General features: G+C 46.6%; 1 protein-coding gene across 1 annotated transcript in view; it reads right to left on the bottom strand.

The window, feature by feature from the left end:
• Positions 1–4,973: 4,973 nt before the first annotated feature.
• The window catches only part of LOC144668957 (AP-1 complex subunit mu-1-like), a 39,359-nt gene continuing 24,127 nt past the window's right edge, over positions 4,974–20,205 (bottom strand). The window contains 6 exon segments of the mRNA XM_078531462.1: positions 4,974–5,735; positions 7,707–7,782; positions 9,070–9,195; positions 9,856–10,014; positions 13,306–13,377; positions 18,884–19,026. Coding sequence (XP_078387588.1) covers positions 5,713–5,735; positions 7,707–7,782; positions 9,070–9,195; positions 9,856–10,014; positions 13,306–13,377; positions 18,884–19,026 — 599 coding nt within the window. The 3' untranslated portion in view covers positions 4,974–5,712.

Genomic DNA, 20,205 nt, shown 5'->3' with positions numbered 1-20,205 from the left:
TGAGTTCAGTGGGGGATGCAGGTAACAGTAGCGACCTGTGAACTCCTATGGACTAACATAGGGCAATTAGCTACTTGTAAATGTCATGGTCAGTTACTTATTTTTGGGGGTGGGGGCGGAGGGAGGGGCAGTTGTTCACTCTCTTACTCGTGAGTCAGGAGTTTATGGGTTCAGAGACCTGCGCCCGTCATCCAGGCTGGCACTGGGAGAGTGGCTGCATGGCCACAGGTGCCAACGTCTGGATGGGGTGTCGAACCAAAGTCTTGCCTGTCAGCTCGGTTGGAAGCACGATGTTCAAGACCTGTCCCGTAGCCAGCGGCCAGCGTGACCCTGTTCTCATCCTCGCACCTTTTCAGTAAATTTGGGAGCCTTGTCTTATCGCTTTGCCGTCCCTCGCCCAGTGCTAACATTGCCACCTATGCTGCTGTCCGTGCCTGGGATCAGCTGAGCCAATGTTGAAGCGGGGTGCATTAGGACCCTGGTGGTCAGCTTCATTTAGGGGCAGTGGGTTTGCTACAGTTTTCAAGCAGCATTATTTGGCCGTGAAGATACCCTGGCCCAGAACCCCCATTCCCCGGTGGGGGGGGCAGAATCACACCCTGAGGTACCCCAGAAGCTGCACTGGGGGACACCCCAGGAAGTCCCTGCGTAAGGGCTGCCTGGGAATTGCCCAGGAAGCTTAAACTTCCAATGGACAATTACCCAGCACTAGGAACCATCCGAAACCCTGATTTAAATCCCAGACTTCAGGTGGTTCTGACTCTCTTAGCCGAATAGTTACCCGGAAAAGTTAGCAGGATTAAAACCACTTCTAACTCCTGGGTACTAAGGTACTGACTGCCCCACTGGACCACCCCAACTGCCCTGACCACCTAACTGCCCCCCCATCGACCACCTGACTCCCGCAACTACCCTCTCCATCCCCCCCGAGACCCCCGATCACCTGACCCCCCCCCCCCCACTCCGACTACTCCTCAACTACCTCCCCACCCCCGACTACCCTCCCACTTGCTGAACTTTGTCCATCCTACACCACCCCCTGATTACCTCTCCTGAATTCCCCCCACCCCATTTAACCCTCAAACCCCCGTTTACCCAACTCCCCCTCCCGGCTAATCCCCCCCCCGTTCAACTATACCCCCACCCCTGACTACCCACCCGACTACCCTCCCAACCTCCGAACCCTTGTCCACTTGACTCACCCCTGACTACCCTCCTGACCCACTGAAACTCCCATCCCCCGACTACTTGCCCCCAGCGAACCACCCGACAGCGACGCTCCCCACCCCCAAACCCAGACTACCCACTTACCTCACACACTTACCTTTACTCCTGGCTGGGATGTTTAAACTTGCCGGTGTATGGTAGCTGGTGCTTAAAAGGAGGCGTGGTCCTGCACTGGAAGGACCCTTGAGTTACTGCGCCACATGTTCCTCATCGGGCCTGGGCCACAAGTCCGGGCGAGAAACACACGGCTCCTGACCCGTGTAAGGAAGAGCAGGGTGGCGAGGCAATGCTTCCCGGAGGCTCTTGTGTTCGATCGAGCGAGTTGGTCCCAAGTGGGCTCAATGAGTTGGGTACAACAAGGCAGGCAGGGGTACCCTGCCAAACCTGGGGTGATCCCTGCTGGAGGATATCCATTGAGAACAGGGTTTGTTTGTGATGCCGGCCCCCATGGTTGAATGGTTTTGACAGACATGGTCAAGGGTCACATATCACCGGCCCAACAAGTCTGTGCCTGTGTTTATGCTCGAATAAAGCCTCCTCCCACCCTCCTCCATCAAATCCCATTAGAACCTATCCTTCTATTCCATTCTCCCTATCTAGCTTCCCCTAAAGACATCACACTGATGTCCAGAACTGGACTGACGCCCATAGAATCAGTCTCCCAGCTTAAGATTGCACACTGAGGGGAAATTGTTTTTTATTTAAAAAGCATATTTCTTAGCTGTTTGGCAGGCATTATTCTTTCTGTGGCGGGGTTGGGGGTGGTGTTGCGAGGGTAGATATGGATGTAGGGAAGTATATTTCTAACAGACAGGGCTTTCAGGAATAGTTCATGTTATATGCAACACTAGTGCGCTGCAGCAAGTGGTCGGGCTGTAGAAGGGGATTTCTGTCACCATTTTGTCCAGAGGCCAGCAGGGGTCACACTTGAGTGTCCTTCAGTAAGATTGGTATCCATATTGTCCCAGAGATGCACCATCATGAGAGTAGGTGGAATGGAGTTTATAGTGTGAGCTATTCCAATTGCCAGAATCATACAGCGTCATTCAATATAATGGAGCCGTGTGTTTACACAAAACGGAAAGTTCACCCATCAGTTTCTCGCAGAGCGACCCTGTGGTTTGTAGATTCCTCATCAGTGGGACTTCCAGCTGATTTCCACCCCCCCCCTTTCTCTCTAACTCAGAAACATCGTCAATACTAAAAACCTCAAACAAAAACAAAAATTGCTGGAAAAACTCAGCAGGTCTGACAGCATCTGTGGAGGGAAAGACAGAATTAACGTTTTGAGTCCGTATGACTCTTCTTCAGAAGTTCAATAACATAAACCTTCCTAGTCTATGGGCTGCAGGACCACAACACAACACAACATACCCAATAGACCATCAGGAGATTCGCACTGTCGGTCCCTGGGCTTGTCCTGTGATAAGACGCTGAGCTAACTGGGTCTATATTCTCTGGGTGTTAGGAAATTGAGAGGTGATCTCATTGAAGCATACCAGATTCTGGAGGGGCTTGACAGGGTAGAGACTGAGAGGTTGTCTCCCCCGCCACCCCAAGCTGGGGAATCTAAAACTTTATCTTTCAGGATAAGAGGCCCGATCATTTAGGACTGAGATGAGGAGAAATTTCTTCACTTCGGTGGGGGAGGGGGGGTTGTGAATCATTGGAATTCTCTACCCCAGAAGTTTGTGGATGCTCCATTGGTTGAACATATTTAAGGTCGGGACAGACAGATTTTTGGTCACTCAGGGAATCAAGGGATATGGGGAGTGGGCGGGAAAGTGGAGTTGAGGCAGGAGATCAGCCATGATCGAATTGAATGGCGGAGCGGGCTTGAGGCAATATCTGGTCTACTACTGCTCCCATTATTGATGTTCTTAGAAGAATAAGCCCTTCAGGTCCCAGGCTTCCCTTGCAGCGTAACATAAACGGCAAAAACGTAAATCCGGGCCACAGGAATCTGGTAGCAACACAGCGAGTTCCTTTCACGAGTTTATTGAGATTAACTGACGTTACAAAAAGGTGAAGACATTAGCTTTCAGGGACACCCAAGTCCCTTCATCAGTCAATGCAAAATTACAAACGAGGTTTTGGGTTACACTGCAAACCTCTTGAGTATTTTATTCACAAAAATAAGAAAACGCTTTCTATTCATGTCACACGCACACACATGGATTTTCTATAAACGTGAAGTGACAGGCGTTAAAAACAGAGCAATTCCCCAACCTAAGTACCATGTCAATGGTGTTATTGAAGAACAGAATTTAAAAAATTAAAGGGCTTGCACTCAATATCACTTTGGATTTCACATAATGGATTCGACTCGTCAGTGCAATTACAGGTGATGGAATCAAGTCTATTCTTTAATGTCTAAACTTTTTGCTGCACTTGGGTGTAGAGGAGGTGCTTGGAATGGTTGAATTGCCCCAGAGAGAACCACAACGGGACAAATGGCCTCTGTCGGCGCCATAACGATTCTAGGAAGTGCTGGGAAACCTGCTGTGACTGGAGGAGTTTTAGGCTTTGCATTTACATTAACCTGCCAGTATGATTATACATTTTCGACGGAGTGCAGGAAACGGACAGAGAAGAAAGTAGGTTAACCAGCACATTCAAAATCCAAACTGACCACGGGGGTTCATTTCACAAGTGGAGTCGAAAAGCCAAGAATTTATGTTGAACCAGTAGAACCTTGGTTAGGCCACATTTAGAGTACTGTACACAGTCCTGATCGTCATATTACAGGAGCAGATCGAGGCACTCGAGCAGGTGCAGAACAGGCTTACAAGGATGTTACCAGAACAGTGATATATAACCATCAAGGAAGACTGGGGCTCTTCCCTCTGGAAAAAGAGAAGGGTTGTGTGGCGACCTGATAGAGGTCTTTAAAGTTTCAATTTGTAGAGAAATCTAAGACTGGGGATCATAAATTCAAGATAGTCACTAATAGATCCAATCAAAAGAAACCTCTTTACCCAGTAAGTGGTTAGTGCGTAGAATTTTCTACCACATGGAGTAGAGGTGAATAGCATGGGTGTCTTTATGAGGAAGCTAGATGAACACGTAAGGGAGTAAGAAATAGAAGGATATGTTGGTGGGGTGGGATGAAGGTGGGAAGATACACGTTTAGAGCCAGTTAGGCTGAATGACCTGTTGCTCCCCATACTCTTTAATAACCCTTTTTCCAAATGAACTTAAAAAAAATTCACAGCATAAGGACATTTGGATTCAGTTCTCAATGTGTGTTTTACGCTCATGGTCTGGAAGGCGATTTGGGATGTCTTGTTACGTGGGGCTGAAATGAGGAGCAGATATTCAAAAGCTACAGAGTTGTGAAACGTGGCTCTGGAGAAGGTTGGGGCGGGTTGGTTGGAGAGATCACACGAGCAACAAAGATGTTCTCAGGACGGTGGAGGAGGAAAGGGCGTTAGGGGATATCATCAAGGTTGGAATAGCCATTTTGTAAGGCATGAGAACTTGCGGAGGAAGGTGACTGAAGGAAGATTAGAGGGATGTCGACCAAGAGGGAAATAGAGAATGATGATGTTAGACAACTTGAAATTCAAAATGGAAGGCTCCCCATTCAGCCCAGCCAGTCCATCACGGTGTTTATGTTCCACTCAAACTTCCTCCCTCTTCCCTCCCATCATTACCTTCCCTTCTCCCTCACATGCTTGTCCAGCCTCCCCTTAAAGGCATCTCTCCTATTTGCTCCAACCGCTCCCTGTGGTAACACGCCCCACGTTCTCATCGCTCTTTGGGGGAAGACGTTTTTGAATCCCTGACTGGATTTCTTGGTGACTCTCTTATGTGGATGGCCTCTGGTCCTGATCTTCCCCACAAGTCAAAACATTCCCCCGGTGTCCAATCTGACAGCATCAAGGTCACCGAAACCAACTTTTAAATTTCTAATTTTTCTTATTTTTAAAAAGGACGGAGTACAAATTCTCAAACTGCTATGGTGGGACATGAACCGTATTTGCTGGATTATTAATCCATCATTTTAAAATTAATGCTCAGCCATTCGGGAGTGAAATCAGGCAGCCCTTTTGCCCCCATGAAGAGTAGCCAAAATCTGGAATTGTCTCTTTTCAAGGCTGTGGGTCAACTGAAATTTCCCAGGCTCTGATTTCTGTTTGGTAAGGAAGTGAAAGGTGGGTAAATGGAGTTGAGCCTCAAATTGGCTGTGGCCTGAATGAATGACAGAACAGACTCGAGGGGCTGAATGGCCTCCTCCTATCCCGATCAAATCACTCGCCTGCATGGTGTTAAATCAGGTGAGCTCCACAAAGTACCTCAACTTTTATTCACTAAGGTGTCCTGATGGCTACCAGTAATTTACTATGACTATGAGATTAACAGGTCAGGGCAGATATTCATGGGGTGACAGAAGCCACTGGGGCGATGGGAAGAAGTATCCTGGTTGTTCTGTTCGATGGAAAAAAAAAATAGGCGTTGATCTTTCTTGAGCTATCGCGGCTGTTAATGTGTTCGCAGTTGGTAATCTGTAAAATAAGACGCAGAATTATAGCACAATCCATTTAGAACAAGTTTCAGCTGCCCTGAGGAAAACAAATTCAAAATCAAAAAGGCCAAAAATCAGAGTTCGGCTTTTTACTTAGCCGTCGGATTTACAGAGAAACTGTGTTCGTTAGCCCTGATCCTTGAATTCTCAGCTTTCTAAAGGAAGGTGGGGGTGTGTGTGTTTATTGTCAACGCTCGCTCCAGGTCCTTGTGACTCTCTGGTTTCATTGTGAGGTGTAGCACTGGCACATTGCTGGCCAGGATGTCACATGATCAATATCTGTTCTGAGTGGCTGTCAGCTGATCCCAGCCAGTCAGGCAATTGGGCCAGTGCTTAAAATGAACTTCAATGTCTCATGGATTCTGCTCCTTATTGTTCAAGCGCAACTTTGGTTAAGTTGAGGCTTCTCGGGCTTTGAGAGAGGCCAAACTGACCACATTCCAGCGCCTACGGGGCCAAATGTCTCAGCAGCCCTCAGCGCCTTCAGAAAAGCCAGAACAGGGGGGAAAATGCTGGTTAAATTAAGCATGACTTTCACCTCCTGCCTGTTGTGACTCAGTGGGCCGCACTCTGGCTTCTCTGTTAGAAGGTTTGGGTTCAAGTCCCACTGGGGTCCAAAGAGATTGGCAACATGGACCCCAGTGAGCACTGGGTACAGGGCACTTGAAGGTCACAGTGAGGTGAAAAGAGAACCAGAAATCTCGCCGGTGAAGCTCCAGGTTTCTATAGTGAACCATTTGGTGTCGTGCATGTGTAAAACTTGGGACCAAGATGTGCCACGCTGATCAATCCATGTTTTACCATCTTAAAAAAAGTCAGGCGGTTGACTTTTCCATCTCTCTAAGTTCGAGCTGTCTGAGGGCTGGCTCCTCTCATGTCCTCCCACCCTCCCTCTCTCTTTGTACAAGCCTTCCACTCAGTGACAGCCCCTTTGACAAAGAGGGCCACAATCGGGATTGTCTGTTGCTGAAACACTGAGGATCAACATGGTTGTTGGCCACTTGACCGGTCCACCAGAAGAATTTAATCATCTTCCCTCCAAAAGGTGTGCAGCTCAAATGTTTCCTCTGTGTTACAGTAAAAAACTAACCAACTGCTGAATTTTTAGGCTGGATTATGAGGATCACTTTCTAACAACCTAATTAGCCAGCACGTGGCCAATTGCGTTGGAAAGAAAGAACTTGCATTTACATAGCAACTTCCAAATCCTCAGATGCATCAAAAGTGCTTTACAGCCAATGAAATACTTCTGAAGTGTAGTCACTGTTGTAATGTAGGAAAAGCAGCAGCCAATGTCTGCACAGCAAGCTCCCAAAAACAGCAATGTGATGATGGCCAGACAGTCTGTTTTTTTTTAGTGACTTTGGTTGTGGGATAAATATTGACTGGTTTACAAAGAGGGAAATGGAAGTCTTGTGGTGCAGTTGGTAGCATCCCTGCCTTTAAGCCAGAAGCTCCAAGTCCTGAGTCCTGCTCCAGGACTTGTTGGCCAATGAAGGTGTGCTCACAATGCAGCCAAACAGGTTGAGTATCAGCCTGCAAATCCTTCTAATACACACGCCAATGGCAGGTGGTAAGGGCAGGAGAGATTCTTCCCATCACATGGTGACCCAGGAAAGTTGGAGCCTCTACCATCACTATCTGTAGCTCCAGACTACAACATGCATGTAAAAAGTACATGTTGCCACAGCAACTGGGCCTGCTTGAGTGATCTTTACCATAGCAGTCGGTGGGGGAGGAGCTCCCTTGTTTTTCTTCAATAAAGTGGCATTGTTTCTGTGTGACCAGGGTCACGGTTAAATGTCTCATCTAATGAGATCATAGAACAAGTTCAAAAGGACATTTTGCATATTTACACGCTTCTTAATTCAATCAGAAGGACAAATATGTCCAGACACACTCAACCCGATGTTTTAAACTCATCTCTCTATTGCACCAGGAAAGCACTAACCTCCGCTTTGAGTTATGTACCTGACCCAGGGCAGGGCCTGGTAACCACTCTTCTCTATAATTTTCATGTACCGCACCTATGATGCAAAGGAAAGCCAAGAGTTAATCACAGTAGAGGGGGTAGTGGCGCAGGGTATAAATGGTTCCAAAATAGGAAACAGCCAATCACAAACTCCTTTTGCACTCTGCCCAATTTTCTTTTTCATCATTGTGAAGTTTAAAACCACTCAAACCTCCCAGTCCCTTTTTGAGTGTATTTTCACTGACACACACACACACTCTTTTATTCCCTTACGGGATTAGTGGGGATGTGATGAAAGGATTCCCATGTTGATTATCAATCTGTTCAACCACATCATGGACACGCTTTCCACGACTAACAAATACTGAAGCGGCACTTGAACTTAGAGCTCCTGGCCCAGAGGTAGGGAACGCTACCCACTGCGCAGAAGACCTCCTACCTCCCTGTCGATCTGCTGCTTAAAGCTAATCATTGACAAACCCAGGTGAAGGGTTGAAGGTCAAAGTGCAAGACACCACCAATAGGAGAGAAGACAAGACAAGTCAAGTGGTAGTGACGAGATGATGGCAAACTTGGGTTTCAAAAGGTGAACATAAAGGATGAATGATTAACCAGGTACAAAGTGCAGGCCTGAGGGAACATTAAACAATCTTCCTGATATTACAGGGGACAGGAAGGGCAGGCAGGGAGAAACTATTTCTGCTACCTAGGAGTAGGGGATATAATCTAAAAACTAAAGCTGGGCGTTTCAGGAACAAAATTAGGAAACACTTCTCCACACAATCACAGAATCACACAGTGCAGGAGAGGCCCTTCGGCCCATCGAGTCTGCACCTACACATGAGAAACACCTGACCTACCTACCTACCTAATCCCATTGACCAGCACTTGGCCCATAGCCTTGAATGTTATGACGTGCCAAGTGCTCATCCAGGTACTTTTTTTAAAGGATGTGAGGCAACCCCGCCCCCACCACCCTCCCAGGCAGTGCATTCCAGACCGTCACCACCCTCTGGGTTAAAAAAGTTTGCAGAAGTTTGGAACTCTCTTCCACAACAAGTGATGCCAGCTCAACTGTGAATCTTAAATCTGAGATTGATCATTTCCATCAAGTGAAGTCATTAAGGGATAGGCGGGTATATGGGGTTTGGCCCAGACCAACCATGACTGTCCCACAGCAAGGGGCTGAATGGCCTGCTTCCGTTCCCCTGGTTCCTGCTAAAATGCTGGGGTGCGCGGCAGGTGAAGTCCGAGTTGTCGGGATTTGAGCCTCGTGCTCTGGCTCGACAGGGTCCGGAGAGGCGGCTTTTCCAAGCCTCCCTCGGCAGACACTCGCACTGACCTGCACCCCGGACACGGTGAAGTACGGGATTTCGAATTTCACGGAGATTGGCGGTTTTCCTTCAGCATTTTCGTTCTCCACGCTGGGAAGGCCAAAGTGAGCCCTCATTAGATACTCCTTCCCACCCTGGCAAGAGACAGAGAAACTCATGAGAACCCACAGAGCGATTTCCACTACAACAGTGAGCAATTAGAAATCACAGCTAAGGAGTCGATTCAGCCCACTCCGCTTATTCCAGTGCTATCCACTCTAATCCCTGTGCTTTCTCCACATCCTTTTATAGACTCCCTTTATATAAAAAAAAGGCTTGCATTTACATAGCATTTTTCACATCCTCACGACACCTCAAAGTGCTTTACGACCAATGAAGGACCTTTGAAGTGTAGTCACTGTTGTAATGTAGAAAACACAGCAGCCAATTTTTACACAGCAAGCTCCCACAAACAGCAACATAATAACCAGATCATCTGTTTTTTTTTGGTGATGTTGATTTAGCGATACATATTGACCAGAATACTGGCAGTAACCTCCTCTACTTTTATTCAAAATTGTGCTCTGGGATCCTTCACATCCACCCAAGAGGACAGATGGGACATTGGTCTTGTCCGGAGGATGGCACCTCTGACAGTGCAGCACTCCCTCACGCTGCTTTGGAATGCTGGCCCGGATTGTGGGTCCAACTCTCTGGAGTGGGGCTCGAGCCCCATCGCCACCTGACTCAGAGATATGGGTGGCGCAGGAGAGTTTATTTGAACTGATACAAAGGACCTAATGACTCCCACTCACAGGTAAGGATTTGATGGTCCACACCACGGTGTTATTTTCAGGAACCCACTTGGCACTGCCCACGCTGGTTTTAAACTTGGGTGAATCGGCATCACTGGGCACTGGGATAACGATCTCTACATTGTTGGCCACGGACTGCTTCTTGAACTGACTCTTAGCCTGTAGGGGGAAAAAAAAACACATTTATTGTCAACTAATTGATCTCTCAGCGTTTTCCTCTACAATTCTCTCCCCTCATTTCCTAAAGGTAGCAACTCCTATCGGAATGGCAACCTTCCAGTATCTCACTCACGTTGCCTCTCTTCATAGGGGATCCTGGACAAGGCGTGCTAGCTGGCTATTCAACAACATGGGCGTCATGCCAAGGCTGTTTCTGTCATTGGATGGACCCTCCCTCTTTTGGGTTTTGTTCTTGCAGGGCTCACTGGACAACGATGGATAAAGAGGTAGAGCCCTCCCTGCTGGAGATTCCGAGGCTAACTGGGGCGTTCTTCCCCCAGCACCACTCTGCCGTCAGCGTCCATATCTACCTGGCATAGCTCGATCCCAAGCCCTGCAGGCACTGTGATAATGTAGAAAAACACTGGAGCCAATATGCACACAGCAAGCTCCCTCAGAGAGCAATGAAATAAGGACCAGATAGTCTGTTTTAGGAGTGCCAGTTGGCTAGATAGCTAGCATGTAGATCAGATTAATACCAACAGCACTGGGTTCGATCCTTATTTAGGCAGCATTCAGGCTGAGGTAGACGCTTTGTCACATGTTCGGAGTCTAGATGTGGGTTCATTGGAGATTGTCTATTCTCCCAAAGCTGCTCGAGACTGTAATTTCCGAAAACTATTCCTCTTTATTTACAGCTGCTATGCACATAGTGGGAATTCTGCACAAGGTTGAGACTTTGCCTCCCTCCAGGTTTCTGTTACTCAGTCATGTGATGGTCCATCATTATTGCATCATATATGCTTCTGATGTTAACCCTTTACTCTGCAGTAGGCTCAAGACCTTCCTCCAAGCCCTACAGATAGTGAAAAAACAACCACTGCACTTCACCATGGTTCAGTGAATAATCACTGTAGTCCAAGGATCTGGCACATACAGGGTTAATGTGGGGCTGAGTACAGTACCACCCACACAGTGATGCAAGAAGGTACATGACCAAGAGCTAGGGTCAGTGTAGTGTTGAGCAGAGATGTGTAAAGACCTAGACATGGAGATAGCTCCTTGCCTGTACTCTTTACTGTACATGTGTAAATAGTTCTAGTAGTTAATAAAGACTTACAGTTAACCTACTGAAGACTATGAAGGCTTCTTTAAGAGACACCGTTCTGTAACCAACATATTTAACCTCAGAACAAAAGCAAAATTACCTGGAAAAACTCAGCAGGTCTGGTAGCATCGGCGGAGAAGAAAAGAGTTGACGTTTCGAGTCCTCACGACCGTTCTGTTGAAGGGTCGTGTGGACCCGAAACGTCAACTCTTTTCTTCTCCGCCGATGCTGCCAGACCTGCTGAGTTTTTCCAGGTAATTTTGTTTTTGTTTTGGATTTCCAGCAGCCGCAGTAGTTTTTTGTTTTTATACTTAACCTCAGATTGGATGGTGGAGGGGAGAAAAATATTGTCCTTCAACAGTAAAAAATTGCATTTATATAGAGCCTTTAGTGTAGTGAGATATTTCAAGGCCATTCCTAAGAATATTATCAAACAAAAACTGACACTGAGCCAAAGAAGATGATATTAGCACAGGCGACCATAAACTTGCTCAGAGAGGTAGATTTAAAACAGCATCTTAAAAGGAGAGGAGAGAGAGAGAGAGAGACAGAGAGAGAGAGAGAGACAGAGAGAGAGAGAGAGACAGAGAGAGACAGAGAGAAAGACAGAGAGAGACAGAGAGAGACAGAGAGCGAGAGTGAGACAGAGAGCTAGAGAGGGAGAGAGAGAGAGACAGACAGGGAGAAAGAGAGACAGGCCGAGAGAGAGAGAGAGATAGGTGGTGCGATGAAGGGGTTTCAGGCTGTGGGGGAGAACTGCAGAGTTTAGGGCCTAGACTGCTGAAGACACAGCCTCCAATGGTGGGTGAAGGAGGATGCATAAGAGACTAGAAGTGGAGGAGTGCAGAGTTCTCGGAGGACTTGCAGAAATGGGGCAGGGAGGGAGAGGAGGGGCGAGATCATGGAGAAATTTGAACATGAGGGTGAGAACTTTATTTTCAAAATCGAGGTGTTTCCAGACCAGGAGCAGGTGTAGGTCAGTGAGCATGGGGGTGACGGGTGAATGGAACTTGGGGAGAGTTAGGAAACCCTCCAACTTGAAAAGCCAGAAAACAAACAACCCAAAATTAATTTTGTGCCTTTATAAAAAATGAGTCAAACCCCATTTGAAAAAAAAAAATCCATACATTTTAACTCTTTTCTCAAAGAAACTTCTGGAAAATAGTCTGAAATGTACACAATAGCCTAAACTTTCCAGTCATGGCTGTGATATCTGCTAAAACGTTAAAGGTTACTTGGCTGGAGTAAGCTGGTGGCTCAGAGGTCGATAATATGCAGTTAGCAAAACATTACAAAGAACAGAAATCAGTAAGGTTGCCAACCCTCCAGGATTGGCCTGGAGTCTCCAGGAATTGGAGATCAATCTCCAGGACTCTGCTGTGTGCAACCCTGGAGAAAAATCATCGGGATATTAGAAAATATTTTTTTTTGACATTTTCTTCGAACATTTCTCATAAAAACATTAAAAAAGGGGGAAAAAAAGGGGTGTTTGGCTGACAATCGAGCATCATCCAATTGGGTAATGAGTCTTTTTGCTTTCCAATTGGTGTAGGGAGGCAGTGAGTCACAAGGATGGAAGTGTTGGCCGACTCATGGCTGGAGCGTGGGGGCAAGTCAGGTGATGAAACCTCCAGGGATACATGTAATCCCAGTTGGCAACCATAGAAATCAGGCATCAAAAAAGACAAGATAAATTTGGAGGCAGTGGTAAGATGATGCCAAATTGGTAGCTAGGGGAAAGAGAAATGGAGGCAAGGGCAATTTTATGGCTTTTGGGTACAAGACAAGAATGAACTGGTGATGGACTGATGTGATGTCTTCATTTGAGTGTAGGGAGGAGGAGGAGGAATGGAAGGGGTTAATTAGCTCAGCCAGTTAGGTGGCTGGAGTGCGGCGGAGAATAGCACCTAGCAACATGAGTTCAATCCCTGTACAACTGAGGTTGTTCTTGGGGCCTGTGCCCTTGCCTTGGCCTATGGTGATATCACGGTATACACCATGATTGGCAAACATCGGACAACCAGGCCTCTGCAGGAAGAGAGGGAGGGGTGTGGGATGCAGCAACAAGAGAAGGAAATTCCCAGGAAAAGGAATCCATCTCAGCTTCGATAGAAGGAGAAGGGAAGGGTGTTTCAATAGGTCACTTAATATTCAGAAATTGGATCGTGAGAGTTTTCTTTTACCTTAATCATATATTCCACGCGACTGTGAGAAAACTTCTCAATTACCGATTCAATCCAAATCAGAGGTTTCACCTAAACGAAGAGAATGGTTTTATTGAATTTCCACATCACAAAAGGTTCCAACTGCTCACTGGACTGTGCCAGGCCCAGGAGAGGATTGCACCTGGCTTAGGACAGCTGCAAAACTCAGGTTTGTACTTTTAACCCTTCCGTGGATACTCAGTCCCCAACACTCCCAGCTACATCAGAATGCTGTTGGTACTTTTGCCTTGGCTACCATTTCTGGTAGAGTGCAGTTCTTTTGTTCGTTCTTGGGATGTGAGCATTGCCGGCCGGCCTAGCGTTTTTGTTGCCCAGCCCTAATTGCCCATGAGAGGGTGGTGGTGGGCCGCCTTCTTGAACCCACCCCACCCCACCCCCACCCCCAGTCCGTGTGGTGCAGGTACACCCTGTAGGAAGGGAGTTCCAGGATTTTGACCTGGTGACAGTGAAGGAGTGGTGATATAATGTGTAACTTGGTTGGTGGAGGGGGGCGGGAAACCTGCAGGTGGTGGTGTTCCCAGGCCACTGCTGCCCTTGTCCTGCGAGCCAGTGGAAGTTGTGGGGTTGGTTTCCTGATCCGGGTGGAATGTCGTGGCTCCACGACTTTAGAATCTCTTACAGAATCGTCATTGTCTGGAACCCAGCAACATCAGGCACCCCTTTAGGCACAGGCAGTTCAGCGTTATCCCCACTCCGACAGAGGCATCTGCTATGTTAATCCTTGGTTAATCAATCACAACGGGAACCACAGGTTCTACAATGGTTACAGGTGGAACATCTTTGTTGGTGTATCTCCCTTCTTCTCAAATGATCCACGTGTTTTTGGGTGATCCGGCCCTCCACTTCTACGTGGAATGACAGCGGGTAACCAACTCAATCCACCACCGGAGTTTTGTACAAATACTGTTTCACCAACAGTAAATTCTCGCTCCCAACTACGCAAATCATGAGTCACTTTTTGATTCTCTTCACTGTTTTCTACCTTTCCCTCCAAATTGGGAAGTACCAGGCTTAACCTCATATGAATGGGGTCTTCATAAGTAGTTCTGAAGGTGTTGAAGTTGTGGTAGTGTGGGGACTGGCGGGGGGGGGGTCATTCCATAGTGAAACAGGAAATGTGAAAGTTTAATCTCCAATGATCCTCCAGATAATTTTTTCATCCCGACTTTAAAAGTTTGTACTGCTCTCTCGGCCAATCCGTTAGACGACGGGTGATACGGTGCTGTCTTTACATGTTTGATACCATCTAGGTTCATGAATCTGTGAAATTCAGCACTAGTAAACTCAGTGCCATTGTCTGAGACAATGACTTCTGGCAATCCATGTACAGAAAAAACTTTGGTGTAACCTTTCTACAGTCACACCTGATGTTGCCGATCTAACTTCACACACGTCTAACCATTTGGAAGGTGCATCAATTATTAGTAGAAACACGGTGCCTAGAAATAGACCTACATCATCTATATTCAGTCTCACCCAGGGTCAACCAGGCCGTCCCCACACGTGCAGTGTGGCTGCAACAGGCAACTTCTGTAATTGCTGGCACTGGAGACGAGTGTTTAACCATCTATTCTATATCACTGCCCAGACCTAGCTCCTTGCAGGCATTCTCATTTTGTAACTTCCAGGATGCACGCTATGCAACTCAGTTAAGAGTGGCTCCCTTCCTTGTGAAGGAGCGGTGACTCGTGCACCCCATACTAGGATACCATCCTGACTGTTCAATTAATCCCTTCGAGTGAAGAATGGCTTCAATTCTTTGGGGACTGGGTCCTGGGACCATCCTTTCAATACTTGGTCTCATACTCTAGACAAGACTGGATCATGGTTTGTCCAGTTTCTTATTTGTCTTGCACAGACTGATGAGGAATCCAGGAAATTCATCGCTAATATAATCTCTTGGGGAGTCGGAGCATGTTCAATGCTTTCCTTCAAAGGGCATCTGCATTGGCTAAATGCATCCCTGGTCTGTGCATAAAAGTATTTTTATGTGCTGATAAAATCAAAGCCCATCTTCAAATTCTTGCAGAAGCTATGGGAGGAATGGCTTTTTCTTAGCTAAACAGACCCAAGAGCGGTTTGTGCTCAGATACTATAGTAAAGTGTTGGCAATGTACACACAGATGGAATTTTTTAACCCCAAAAATAATCGATAATCCTTCTTTCTAGATTTGTGAATAACCCTTCTCGGCCGTAGAGAGGGTTCCGGATACATAGCCTATTGGTCTTTCTGAGCCGTCCTCCATCTTGTGAGATAGTACCGCTCCCACGCCATGCAATTCTTTTGTCGGGTCTTTGTGTACTAACAATCTTGAACAGTGCAAGAGCTGTTTAACTTTCGTGAAGACTTCTTCTTGAGGTGACTTCCAAGACCAATGTTGGTTTTCCTTTAATAATGAGTGAAGAGGGGCTAGGGCTGTTGATAAGCTGGGTAGGAATCAACCATAATAATTTACCATACCTAAGAGCTCTGAGACACTTGCAGGTGAGCGTGCCTCCTTAATAGCTTTGACTTTTTCTTCTACCAGGTGTAACCATTGGGCATCCCAAGTAAACGACTTCACTTGCCTGAAAGGTACACTTTTCCTTTCTTAAGCACAGCCCCACTTCCAAGAATCGTTTTAAGACTTCCTCTAAGTTAGCCAAGTGTTCGGCTTCTGTTAGCCCAATTCTTAGGATGTCGCCCAGGCAGACCATGGCTTGAGGTAATCCTTACAGCAAGCTCTCCATCGTCCTCTGGAAAATCGCACAGGCTGAAGGAACACCGGAAGGCAGGTGCGTGTACTGATGCAACCCTTTGTGTGTGTGCATGGTTACAAATCCTCTGGATATATCATCCAGTTCCAGCTGCTGATATGCGTGATTCATATCTAATTTAGTGTAAGTTCTCCCTCCTGCTAATTTGGCATACAGATCCTCGATCCTGGGGATAGGGTGCTTGTACAACTTGGCAGCCTTGTTTACTGTTAACTTGTAATCCCCACAGATACGGATGGTCTGATCCGGCTTCAAGGCAGGGACTACGGGTGCTGCCCATTCCGAAAATTGAACCGGCTGAATAATACCCAGCTTCTACAAACAGTTTAATTTGGTGTCAACCTTCCCTCTCGGGGTATAAGGCACAGGCCTGGCTTTAAAAAAAACGAGAAGTTGCTTCAGAGTCAGCACAGATCTTAGCCTGCAGGCCCTTGATTTTCCCCAGATCCTCTCAAAAGACCTTGTCATATTCCTTTAGCTGCTCTCAGCAATTTCAGACCAATTTAGTTCAATTTCTTTTAACCAATCATGACCTAGGTCCTTCAACTTCCACTATCGTCACAGGGAGCTGTGCTGTCTGGTGCTTGTAATAAACAGGTACAATGGTGATACCTTTCACTTGTATGATTTCACCAGTATACATTTTCAATTTGGCTGAAGTCTGCTCCATATTCAATTGTGGAGTACCCTTGTTTGAATATTTGAATGTGTGCTCCCCCAAACACAGTGGTTGATGTACCGGTATCCATTTCCATAATCAAAGGCTTCCCACTGACCTGCAGAGTAACAGTGATTGGCTCTGTTTTCCCTAATTTCATATTAAATAGAGAATAAACATTGGAATTAGTGGTTTCTGGTTCTTCCACATTATGGACTTGGATCAGTTTAGTTTGCTGCCTGGGAGTCTGTCTCAACCTGGCTTTAGGTTGCTTCAGCATGTGTCCTCTTCTATGACGATAATGGCAATTCACCTCTTTAAAACAGCAAGTTTCAGGGGCATGGTTACTTCCACATCGGTAACAATTCACCTTCAGATTTGCTGCCGAGCTGTCTCATGTATATTTTTAAAAGTTTCTCGGGCTGTCTCCCGCTTTGTGGCTGACTCCCTGGTTTTCGCACCGCGCCCGGGTGGTCTGTTCCCGCCCCAACTGGAAAACGGCGCCATTTTGCACACCCGGTTAGGCCTGCGAATCCCGCTCGGCGCTTTCCGTCGCAAGCGCTATTTCCAATGCTCTGTTAAAAATCGATATTGACTTCAGCCAATAACCGTCGTTGAATGGTGTCATCGTGCTCACTGCAGACCAAACCATCCCTTAACATATCGGTTAGGGTCTACCCGAAGTCACAATGTTCAGTTCACTGTTTCAACTTCGCTCCCTATGTTGCTATGGTCTCCCTCGGGTGGTGGGGGGGTCTTACTCTCGAATTAAATTTGAACCACTGCATGGTTACGGAGGGTTTGGGTTGAAAATGACCCTTTACGAGGTCCACCAATTCGTTGAAGGTCTTTGAACCAGGAACACTCAGGGCCAGCAAACTACGGATTAAATGATAAGTTTTACTCCCACAGATGCTTAGGAGAGCTGCTTTCCTTTTTTCCTCCACTGATACTTCGTTTGCTTGGAAAAAGAGACCGGGGTGTTCTATATATTGACTCCAATCCTCTGTGGATGAGTGGAAGGGGTCGATCCTGCCAAAAAGTAGCATACCAGGTGAGCACATTTTCCCTTTCTTCTGTTTAAAACAAGGTACTCACATTCACTGGGTGAGGGACGGCGCCGGAACCAATTTATCCTCGTCGCCAGTTGTTACAGACTTGATTTGCCAGACAGGTTTCTCATAAGAAACAGTGAACTTTATTTCCAGGGCTTCAACAGCAGTTACACACTTCCACCAAGAACCACAACTAGACACAAACTCCCCTTCAAAGGTGCCCTGCGCTTTTGGGCTGATTCATTCACACTGTCACGTGATATTGCACAGCACAATAAGTCTTAAAGCTACAGTCACTATGATTCCTTAAAGCTACAGTCACTATGGTTCCTTAAAGCTACAGTTACTCCAGTCATATTGCAGTTCTCACAGTGCAGTGGAAAGGGAACTCAGGTTTTCCACTCCCACTTAGTGAAAGCCCAAGGTGAGAGAGGAACTCCGTGGGGCTTCGAGCCGAACCTATAATCGGAGCCTTGAGTATAAAATGGAGAACTGGAGCACCAGAAATGGCTCCGAATGTCAGTCTCTGACTCTGCTTTCCCCTCAGGCTCGCTCCCTCCCCGAATCCCCGCTGCCAATTTTAACCATGACCTCCTCTGTCCTGTAACCATTCTATAATTTTATGTCGTAGCCTTAAATCCCATAGCAGAGGTTATAGAGTCACAGAGTTATACAGCACAGAAACAGGCCCTTCGGCCCATTGTGTCCGTGCCGGCCATCAAGCCCCTATCTATTCTAATCCCATTTTCCAGCACTTGGCCCATAGCCCTGTATGCTATGGCGTTTCAAGTGCTCATCTAAATACTTCTTAAATGTTGTGAGGGTTCCTGCCTCTCAGGTTAAATAGAAGAGTTGTTGAAGTCACCATGTTACATGTTTGGATTCATGATGTTTAATTTTTCCTGATTGCTTTGACCTAGGGCAGACAATACCCTAAGGAAAGCTCTGGCAGGTCTTCCTACAGAGCCGGGGCATCTATGAAAAGTTGACCATTTCATGATCTTCTGCGTTTATACTGAAAACCGAAAGGGGAAAAAAAAAATCATTCAAAGCATTCTTCACTCACGTGGATGTTCAGTCTGTAAGACATCAGTTCAAAATCTCCGTCTGGGGGGATGAAGGAAATTGTCCTGTCATTTTCAAAACGCGAGAGTCTCACGCACTGATGGAACTTCACGTCCTCCATCTCGACGGACTTACTCTTGCCGCCTAAGCCAAGGGAGACGAAAAAGAATTAACGACACCTGGAAACAGGACACAGGCGCCAGGAGGTCTCTGCTAATTCAATTCTAAGAGAAGTTATAGAGGAGAGAGAGAGAGAGAGGGCATGGAAGAAAGAGAGAATGTGAAAGAGAAAGGGAGAGAGCAAAAGAAAGATAAATAGCTTTAGATATAGATAGAGAGAGAATATCTGAGGTATAGGAAGAGTAGTAGGTCATACTGCCCCTGTAACCAGCTCCACCATTCAGCATCATGGTCCTCTACCTCAACACCTTCCTGCCCGATCCCCACGATTTCTTGGAATTTGAGGGCATCAATGCCTATCAGTCTCAGCCTTGAATATACTCAACAACTGAACATATGACACAGCCCTCTGGAGTAAAGAACTCCGAGTGAAGAAACCTCTTCTCCAATGTTGGATTCTGGTCACTGGTTTCGTTGGGCTAATGGATCCGGGTTGTATGTTTGTTTCGGGGTGACCGAGTTGGTACCAAATACAGAGCCGGTCAGCAGACAGTTCTTACGTAGAACACATTCTATTTACTTACAAAGGAACTCAGCAGCTACACTTGTGTATTTACAACTCAAACCCTGTCTCTACATCACAGACTCTTACTCTAGATTACTGACTACAGATTTAAAGGTAGCCTCCGTGATCTTCTATTATAACATTCTGCTTAAAGGTATACTACACATCCACTCAGTCCTAAGGGGCCGACCCCTTCTTCTGAGACAGTGTCTCCTGAGCGAGATTGATTTAGGGATGCTAGGTTTAAATAATGCACGAAAAGAGCTCAATTAATGGCAGTACTATTGCACCAGGGTTGCTTTACTATCCACGGTCCTGCCTCATATGAATGCACTACCTCGGGTGGGTGGGGGGTGTGGTGGAATAAAAGTAATTCTCAATGTGTTTCTCATGTTCTGCTGGTTGGGGGCTGAGTGATTTTGGCACATCAGCAGAGCTGAATTTCAGCCCATTTCTTAACGCTGCCTTCAGACAGAGTAAAATAGCTTCCAACCACATGGATACGATGGAGTACACGCTCATTCTCTGGAGGGCGGGTAATTTCCTCCGATTTTCCTGTTACAGTCCACAAACCATTCATTTTTTCCTGGTGGCGTTTTGCAAGTCCTTGTGTTTATTTCTACATGCCTCGCACTTTC

Source organism: Cetorhinus maximus, chromosome 28 (assembly GCF_964194155.1).
Source record: "Cetorhinus maximus chromosome 28, sCetMax3.hap1.1, whole genome shotgun sequence".
NCBI classification, from domain to species: Eukaryota; Metazoa; Chordata; class Chondrichthyes; order Lamniformes; family Cetorhinidae; genus Cetorhinus; species Cetorhinus maximus.
The sequence above is the reverse complement of the archived record's forward strand: the minus strand, read 5'-3'. Positions and strand labels throughout refer to the sequence as shown.